Consider the following 9,911-nt stretch of genomic DNA (forward strand, 5'->3'; position numbering starts at 1 on the left):
GATACAGGAACTAATTTATCCGGTCACATACTCAGCATAATCCTGTATGCTGACAGAAAAGTCCTCTGAGGTGGTTGTAGCTTTAAACACATCCCAGTCTGTCTGGGCGGAACAGTCCTGCAGGTAGCCTTCAGCCTCTGGGGTCCAGAGTTTAATTTGTTTGGTGACAGGGTTTGTTTGTTTTAGTCTTTGTCTGTAAGCTGGATACAGGAACAAATAAATGTGGTCTGAGCATCCAAGGTGGGGGCGGGGTGCAGCCCTGTATGCACCATGTATGTTACTGTAAACATGATCCAGAGTGTTCTTGTCCTGAGTGGGCAAGTGGGCAAAAAAGGCTGAACAACTAAAACTCATTACAGCAGCAGTCATGTCAGCCACCTCCTGTTGAATGGATTCATCTGTAAATGCAGCATACAGTATGTGGTACACATAAGGAAACGGCAATGAGTGGGGAGGGACAATAATAAGGGGGTCTGGGCACACCCACAGGGGGATGTTGTAGATCCTTACCTCTCATCAAGGGAGGGGTGTCTGTCTTTAAAATTTAGAGGAGGTCCCATATACCAGTCACTCTGGATGCACAGCTGGGTACAGGAGAGTCTGCTGTTGCATACACTTCTATTTACATTGCAAAAATAAGGCACTGACACATAGAGTAACTTGCCAGGTGATTGTAAAACACCTAGGCACTAACTATAATTTAGTTGTATTCATCTAGTTTGGAGTTACTTTTATACTAAGAACCCTGTAGCTTGGAAAAATGAATGGTAATTATAAGCATTTGATGTACATGTAAACAACGGTATTTGTACCGATGAAAAGAAATGTGTAAATTTAAAAATTCATGCTATACGTACAACCAAAAAAAAGATTTTGTATTTCCATAAGTGGGGTAAAACTATGGAATAATTTAAGTGTGGACATAAAAAAATAGTAATAGAATTGGCGAGTTTAAACATAAATATAAAGGTATGTGTCAATCAAGATATATGCAAGAACAGGCTCAATGATTAATTAGATGGAACATTGTGGGTGTGGTGTACACTTTGTAATAGTTCTTTAGTATATTACTTGTGTGATGTAAGAATGTTAACACTGTTATAACCTTTTTTGGTATAATATGTGTGTGTGTGGGTAGAAGTGAATCATTTATTGCTTGCAAACCAATGATGGTAAGATGATGTCATGGGGTAGGACTGGATAAGTCTGACTTCTTCCTACTCCATTCAAGCATGTACTAGGTATAAGCAAATTGATATTGGATTATGTGTAAAATTATGTGTGTTGTCATATCAACTGTTTTACATGCTTGAAAGAATAAATCAAAAAAAAAAATCAAATCAAATCAAAAAATCAAAAAACACTCTAAACAATGCAGGTAATTGAGAAGCCCCATATTTTAACTGCCATAATGCAGACAGAAACGTTCCCACAACTTTTAGTAACATTCCTTACAAGTTCTACAAATGTTACAGATGAAACATTACATTAATGTTCTGTTTTCAATGACAAAAAATGTTGCAATGTTATATTTGAACCGATTTATAACATTCTAATTGAAATATTCAATAAATGTTCTTAAAACATTGTGAATACAATAAATATTTAAATAGCTGCCCACTGTAGTGACCACTACAGTAAAATTCACTCATTATTAATGCACAGTGTCCATGCATATATAGCATTAACAGTGAGATTTTACTGACCTGGATTAATGTAGCTGCACTGTTAGTACCTGGGCTGCGGCCCCTCTCCTGCTGCAGCTCTAGTTTTAAAAAGGCCCGACATCATCCAATCATTTAAAAAAGGTTTTGCTAAAAATTACATGTTAAAAAGATGAGTATCTGCAACGTAAACCGTTTTATACAATGTGGCAACCACCTCTGTTGTATTAACTTCACTGGAATTAAAGCACTGCCTTGAATACACAAGTATGAGTTTATTTATTTATCCTTTATTTAATCAGGTAAAGCATCATTGAGATGGAAACCTCTTTTTCAAGAGTGATCTGGCAATTACCCAATGGACAAGGCTATTATTATACAAAAAAAAAAAAACAGCAGAGATGTTAAAAAAAATGGCAGCACTGAACAGAGGCCCAAAATAAGTCTCAGTGAAGAATCCACAAAGTAATAATAAGTAATAATATGCATATTATGTATACATGTTAGTGAACAACGTTCAATGATAAATCTGATACAAAACAGTACAGTAACCTCTGTAGAACAGTAGTTAGTAAGTTAGAGAAATACAAAATAAAACACTGAGGAGCACATCTGGGCTCAAATTTTGGCCACTTGCATTTAACCATACACATATGCTTAGATATTTTACAACTTACAACATCCATAGTACACATAAAGAACCCAGTTTATTGCTGTGTAAGATGTATGTACAGATTTGGATTATAAAACAACTAGGCCTACTCTTTGGAGGTGAAAGAGTTCTTAGGAGTGCAGATCTGTCTTCCAGGCCACAGATCAGAGATCCAGGAAGGCCACTACCGATGTCCATACTTGGCAGACCAGTCTGTTCGCCCATGGATGGTCTGTATCGGCGGCCGTGGAAACAGACCAGAGGTGCCCTTATTGGCCAATGGCATGTTGGTGGAGGTGTTCATCTGACTTCGGCCAGACCGCCATGTTGCATAATCTAAAATCACAATAAACATACAATGAATAACAAGGGGTATTGGCCGTACATCGCTAAACAGATCCAAGATCAAATGAGCTGTCTTGGATTTTTTTAATGCCAGGTAAGGTTATCCGGTTATTTCGGTGCTTCAAACCCCACCTGTGTTGTGGATTAGAAAAGATGGATTCAATCATCCAAGATAAGTGAGTGTTCTCGTGGTCAATGACTAGACTTTATATATTTAACAGCTGAAACCATGATCACCCGGTTTCTGATTGGCTACAAATGGTTCTGTCGATCTCTCAATACTGTCTGTTCTCCATAAACGTGTGTTTTATTTTAATCGCTCTGATGTCACTGAGTTGCTTCATGCTCCGAGACGGTGTCTTGTTTACACTGAATAAGCCTGAGAACTAACCTGCTCCCAAGTAGCATGGCAAGTCCATGACAAGTCCTGCGAGACTTTCAAAGAACCAAGAGATCCAGGATAATATGAAATTGTTAAAAATTATCCAGCTAACCTGTTAATCCACATACAAAGAACAACTCCAGATTTGGTTGGAGGTTTTTTTTAAAGGCATTGTTAGGTGTCTGAACACTACTGTATAAACGTTAGGAATCACCTAATGTACAGACAGAGGACTATTTCAGAAAGCTCACTTGATGCTGTTGATTCCAGTGTAGGACCCTGATGCCCTCTGTGACCAGCAGAACCCAGGTCTTTTCTGTGTAACGATGGCATGTATCCACCAGGGATTGTATTTGAACCTGATATTTAAAACAAACATCAACACCTAGTTAACAGTGAGAAGAATACACTGCAAAGACTACGGTGAAGTCAAAGTGAAAGATGTCTTGGGAGATTACCATGAGCCCCTCTGCTCGGTAGAGTCCCTCCAAAAGGAATACTACGGTTGCTCCAAAGATGGCTTCCACTGAAGTCTTTGTTGGAGTTTGCGGTCACATTCTTCTTGGTACTAATGCCTGAAGGAGACAGTATGAAATTATTAGATACATTCTCCTCTAAAAAAAACATGTCCTCCACATTTTGAGGAAGAACACTACAAAAAAGAAATGATCAGGTTTTAACAGAAAATCATGTAGATAATAGCAAATGGGTAAATAATCTGATGAATACATGGAATAACAAGGGCTGAAAACTGCACACAATGAAGCTGCATGCATCATATGAAAAGAGACCCTGATACTGTAGATTGTTTTCATTAATGACTGTCCCTGGTCCTAGTATGGTACATCTGAAAATATACATATATTACCAGGTAAATATCTTGACTGCCTCAGGTAATGCTGTTTAGCAGAGGCAGTTCTTGACGTCTCTTGGTAGGCTGTAGTCTTGTTCAGATTTAAAGGCGCATCTTCTTTTCCACTGGGTTGACTGAAATTCAGAACATCTCCATATCTGACAGACCAAGGGCAATAGTGTAAACTACCTGATATATTACAGATCCTGTGTTATATTCATGTACTACATTACTACAACATCTTTGTTCTTCCATCATGGCGGTACAGACGCCACTGAATGTGCCCTGATGACTGATCATAACCTCACCTGCTCAGGGCGTCCTCCCCCTGCCTTGACTTCTCTGTGGAGAAGTTAGTTTTTCCAAGAATACTTATGGTTGTCAGATCGGTTTCTTCATAGTCATCCCAGTCTTCACCCTTAAGGTGTCCTGTGCCGTGGCCCCAACGCCGCCTCCCTGCTTTAGGCTTCAACTGATAGCTCAGTACGTTTGCATTTTCCATCTCCTGCCTCGTTTGCTGGAACAATAATCATCAACAATACAGGAATATTTTTCACAATTACATTTGAATTTAAAGACATTACTGTAAATGCAAAGTGAAGATGAGCAAAGGAACTGAGCGCTGATGTAGTCAGTATATATGTTCACTTCAATCAGCCATTTTTAAGGATGTATAGAAGGCCAGGTTTACAGTACATCTACCTGTCTAATATCTGCATTTATACTGTATGTAAAGGCTTCATTCATTCATTCATCCTTTTACTGTAAAAATAAATAGGGAATATTTGCAATTTCAGAATAATTAATAATCATAACAGACATGTATAGTAAATACACACACATATATAAACACAGTATTTTCAGGCCACACCCATCCTCACCTTGCTCTGTAGACTCTTGTCTACAATGTATGGAAGATGGCTCTGTGGCGTCCCTTCTGTCTGTTCCTGCTTCAGCATGTGCTTCGGCTGCTGCTCTCGGGTCAGCCCTGTGTGCCACTGGTACACCGCCGCCTGGGCTGCTGCGGGTACAGCGGAGGGTGGGATCTGCTGTTGAGGCCTGGAGGGGGGGCAGTGTTGGTTGGGAGGTGGTGGCTGGGAGGGCGGCACAGGCTTAAGTAGCAGGGGTTGCTGCTGCACAGTCTGTTGTGACTGTAGAGTTGCTTGGTGTGGCACAAGACCCGGCTGAGGTCGACCCTGTTCCAGGATCTGCTGAGGAGTGCCCAAAACCTGGCCCACGTGAAAGTAAGAGTACCTGAGAGCCTGAAAGCATAAAAAGATTTGGACATACAGCATCAGCTTATAACTGCAATGGCTATAGAAACACTAGAAAGGTATATCAGACACTACCTGGACAGAAGCTGGTCTCTTCTTAGGATCCCACTGGAGCAGGTCTGTCAACAGATGTATGGCTTCAGGACTAGCATCTGGGATCAGTGTCTTCAGATTACTGGGAACGCACTGAGGCCAACGGAAATTCATAGCACTTGCCAGCTGGTATCCCTCCGGCCAGTCATTCTGGAGGATGAAAACAGAGTCCACTTGACACATAGAATCAGATTTACGAAAAATATGTATTATTAACTATAAGAGTAGCAGTCCTGTAATGTAGGACAAATACCTGCAATGCCAAAACAAATATACTGTACACATTCTTATATACATTTAATGCAAGAAAAAAAAAAGATTAACTGCAAAACAAATTATTTGTGAATCACTGTTAGGATTTTCTCTCACTTTAAGAATCTCAGACTACTTGTTTTGATTGTCTTTTTTTGCTCCACAGACTGAACATTAACACGTTGTCTAGAACAGCTTCACTGTCTACACTGATCTATTCAGCGACAAAGATGGTCACTCAATCCGACTTCATACGTGCCAACACACCATGGTTGGCCAAGGATTGTACTTGGAGGATTTTTTGTAAGAAAAAATTTTAATTTTTGGTTTTGTTTTTTTGGTGTGTGTTCCACATGATGAACATTACCTTCTTTGGTGTACCCAAGACTTGGCAAATCTTGAATATGGTGTCCACTTCACTGGAACCTGGAAAAAGAGGCCTGAGGGTATAAAGCTCTGCCATGATGCAGCCGACTGCCCACTGATCTATGGGTGAACTGTAGGATGTGGATCTGAGGAGCACCTCTGGGGCTCTGTACCTGATCACAACAGACAAGATACTGGGATGTGAATGCAGTGAACTCTTACATGTACATACATTATTCTCACTGGGAAAGACACTCACCATCTAGTCGAGACATAGTCTGTGTATGGTGGCCGAGATCTGATCTCACGGGCAAGCCCAAAGTCAGCTATTTTCACCAGCTCTGGGCCCATGCACAGAAGATTCTCGGGTTTCATGTCCCTGTGGAAAAACCCTAACAAAGACATGCTGCATGACTACCTTGACTCTAATGGTACAAAATCTATCACTTGTGTCATGTTTAATTGAAGAAAATTGAGTTGTAAACAGACATACCATGCTTATGAATGAACGCGAGCCCCTGTAGTATCTGAAACATAATATTTCTTACAGCAGATTCAGGAAACAACCGAGTCCTGGCACACAAAACAAATAGAGCAAAAACCTAATTGGTTAAAAAACTATGGTAGTTTACCAAACACAGCTCAAAATGTGGAAGGAATCATGCCCAAAAAAACAGCTGTACACACCTGTCTTTCATAAGCTGATATAAATTTTCCTTCATGTACTCAAATATGAAGTACAAGTGATCATTTTCTCGAATTACCTCCTTAAGTTTGATCACATTTGCATGGTTGAGTTTCTTTAGGGACTGAAAAAACAAAGAAACAGGTTTTATAAGAATATGTGGAATTTATAAACAAAAAAAATGGTAGATATTCTAATCATGCTGGACAAAACACACAGGTCACTGCAGCACATTCAAAAGCACGCCCTACAACTATTAAACAAAACGTTCTTGTTAAAACATGGCTGGTGTAAGAAAACAATATAGTTTGGGTGTAAATGCTGCAAAGGTGGGATTTATGATCATTTAAAAAAGGGAAAAATAAATAGAGAATAATAGAAAGCGGTGGAGAAATGTACACCTTTCCCATGCACTGGGATGATACAGGTTTAACCATGCTAAATTTTAGTTAAGGGGAAAAGCTGTAATGGGATTTTGATATTTCATGGTGTTGACATGCTGTAATTATAATCTAATTAGCAGGACTCTAAGGGACCAGCGTGTTCTACACTTGTTTTGTTGCGTTGAGGTCAAGCTCTAGGAAAGGGGGTGTGTAGGCCAGGGATGGGAACCAGAGCTCAAAACCAACAGCACACGAGAATCACCTTCTACTCTTACAGCTGATGTGTGACTTTGAGCTGTGAGGACATTTAGACAGTAGAATACTGAAATAGTGTGAAAAGAAACAAGAGAGAGTGCTGAACATTTAACAGCTGGTCTAAACTGTACAGCATGTTAGTCACATCATCATCACTGCATTACCAAGAAACCATCATAAGAGTTTGTTTCTGTTTTTCTACACAACAAAGAAAACAACAACCCAAACAGAAACACAAAGAGTCAAAGCATGTGTTACATCGATATACATATACAGTGGTGTGAAAAAGTATTTGCCCCCTTACTGATTTCTTATCTTTTTGCATGTTTGTCACACTGTAATGTTTCAGATCGTCAAACAAATTTATATATTAGTCAAAGATAACACAAGTAAACACATCATGCAGTTTTTAAATGAAGGTTTTTATTATTAAGGGAAAACAAAATCCAAAACTATAGAGCCCTGTGTGAACAAGTGTTTGCCCCCCTGTCAAAACACTGGTTTATCGCACCTGAGTTCAATTTCTCTTGCCACACCTGTTCGCAATCAAGAAATCACTTAAATAGGACCTGCCTGACAAAGTGAAGTAGACCAAAAGATCCTCAAAAGCTAGACATCATGCCGAGATCCAAAGAAATTCAAAAACAAATGAGAAAGAGAATAATGGAGCTCTATCAGTCCGGAAAAGGTTATAAAGCCATTTCTAAAGCTTGGGGACTGCAGTGGATGCCTTCAGCTACTTCTGTCAGCATTTAGCTGTTGTTCTGCTCCACTGCGACATTGTTTTTGAGATCAGCTGGTAATACAACAGACCATGGTGATATAGCATAACATACCCAAATTTGGGGAGTTGAGCCAAAAGATGAATGAAAAATTGTGGCAGTTTTGCTTTGAAGATATCGATTAAGTCAGGGGGTGGGGGATTAATCCATGGCAGTGAGGCATTTTAACGCACTTCCAAAGGGGGTGGAGGGCAATGCAAACAAACACAGATCCTGTGAGGAGCATTACACTCCTTGACATGTTTCAGTATGTTCCTATGATGGAAACCCCCCCCCAAAGATGCACCTGAACTGCTAAATTGCTTACATTCTATATTAAAGAACAGAAAAGAACATTTCCTTTAATTTGATTTTGGGTCGTTTTTTTCATAATACTGCTGAGTTATTCAAATGTGCCAAACTGTGCTGAAACCGTGAAGACACAGCCTAAACTCACCTTGACTTCACGAAGGTTCATGCATTCTTCCCAGGAGTAGAATTTTCTTTTCATTCTGCAAAAACATTGTTCCTGTTAACAAATTTGTTGGAAATGACATCCAGTTACATAGCATTCTTTTTTTTTTAGCTGTTGTTAAGTCTAATAATTACAAAACAAAAAGCCCACACTTGATGATAACCTTGCCCCACAATTCGCATAATTCTTACAGATAGGCTGTCGTAATATAATCGACTGGAGAGAAAGCAATATACAGTAAGGTGTACGACATTAACTCTAAAGCTGAGAAGGAGAAAAATATTGCAGATTGCAGCGAAACCTTGCAATCTCCAAATACTCACTTCTTTATGGCAACTAGTTCTCCTGATTCCAGACTGCGGCCAAGGATGACTGAGCCGTAGGTGCCATCCCCAAGCTGCCTGATGGTAGTATATCTATTCATTATGTTTGTCCTTCCATAGCATCATCTGGGGGCAGGTAATAACAGGGTGACAAACGAAGAAGTGTTCGCTTCTCGTTGCTGAATGCAGCCAGATTTTCCTGTGACAACAGCAGAAGACTCTGGGCAGCACTGGAGGACTCATGGTGTCATGGACTTGCCTCCTTCTAACTGAGAAGGTTTTGGATGGATGACAAACACTGATATTAATAAAGGAGCTGCATCAGTGGCCAATAATAAACCAAGTGTGACATTACCTAGCCGACTGACCACAAACTAACTAAACAGCGAGACAGTTTATTGGTGAAACCTTGCCATGGTGTGGACATACAGTACTTAGAACTTTGACCTTTACTGTGCAGAATGATGTATGCACAGAATTGGATCCCTGAAGAATCAACTGCTGACATTTCTCTGTAGGTTCCTTAAATCATTTCAAAGTGTGCACAAGTGCAATGTGCTGGTCTCCAGTGCACATTCACCTCTTACTTACTGCTTCCTTATGTTCCTTAATCCATTGAAGATTCACTGTGAAATGACATCTTAGTGAAGCTGAAGACATAGTCATTAAACCTCTGATGAAAACAAATTTTTCATGATCATAAATGCTGGATTTATCACTGAGGAAGAAAAGACTGAGGTAACAAATTTTTACCCATTTTCAACAACACGGAAAACCAAATCAGACACATATTATACATGACTGGACTAAGCTTACCTGTTAACTGACAAGTGACATAATGTGTTCAGTATAATACAACTGTATCACCCCGACATCCTGATAGAAAAAACCGATGAAACTGCCGAAATGGTCCTTTATGTAGGCCTAATTCATTACTGTTACTAAACATACTGTATTTAAGATGCAATGTCGGGGTTAGCTAGAGATGATAACTGTAACTAAACTGTTACAAACACTAACAAACATTAATCCGTGATCATGTTTACTGGCTGGCAGAAAATAACTTAGCTACACGTTATTTGCATGAGCTGGGGGTGTTGTGTCGAGATTGGATCCCATCGAGATGTGTCCCCCCCCCCCCTAACTTG

The 9,911-nt window shown here is 39.7% G+C and overlaps 1 protein-coding gene across 2 annotated transcripts; it reads right to left on the minus strand.

Annotated features, from left to right (window-relative positions):
• Positions 1-2,347: 2,347 nt before the first annotated feature.
• LOC109961910 (serine/threonine-protein kinase ICK-like) lies at positions 2,348-9,142 on the minus strand. 2 transcript variants are annotated; one of them, XM_020603129.1, is made up of 13 exons: positions 8,764-9,142; positions 8,423-8,477; positions 6,569-6,690; positions 6,375-6,454; positions 6,141-6,273; positions 5,883-6,054; positions 5,246-5,413; positions 4,778-5,158; positions 4,205-4,413; positions 3,912-4,030; positions 3,502-3,618; positions 3,295-3,402; positions 2,348-2,652 (listed from the first exon to the last, which is right to left on the minus strand). In XM_020603129.1, exons 1-13 carry the CDS (start codon positions 8,862-8,864, stop codon positions 2,501-2,503), a joined length of 1,917 nt encoding a protein of 638 aa, XP_020458785.1. In that variant the 5' UTR covers positions 8,865-9,142; the 3' UTR covers positions 2,348-2,500. The 2 variants fall into 2 exon arrangements, with proteins under 2 accessions (XP_020458785.1, XP_020458784.1); XM_020603128.1 differs by having other exon boundaries at positions 3,912-4,054; positions 8,764-9,141.
• Between the last annotated feature and the right edge of the window lie 769 nt (positions 9,143-9,911).

The sequence above is a fragment of the Monopterus albus genome, unplaced genomic scaffold, assembly GCF_001952655.1.
Source record: "Monopterus albus unplaced genomic scaffold, M_albus_1.0 scaffold60.1, whole genome shotgun sequence".
Classification (NCBI taxonomy): Eukaryota; Metazoa; Chordata; class Actinopteri; order Synbranchiformes; family Synbranchidae; genus Monopterus; species Monopterus albus.

Excerpts from the sequence above, each read along its gene's own strand:
- LOC109961910 (XM_020603128.1), bottom strand. The coding sequence starts at position 8,864 with ATGAATAGATATACTACCATCAGGCAGCTTGGGGATGGCACCTACGGC. Across the intron at positions 6,055-6,140 it reads GACTATGTCTCGACTAGATG|GTACAGAGCCCCAGAGGTGC; the intron begins GTGAGTGTCTTT and ends TGTTGTGATCAG. Across the intron at positions 5,414-5,882 it reads TCTTGGGTACACCAAAGAAG|AATGACTGGCCGGAGGGATA; the intron begins GTAATGTTCATC and ends TTCATCCTCCAG.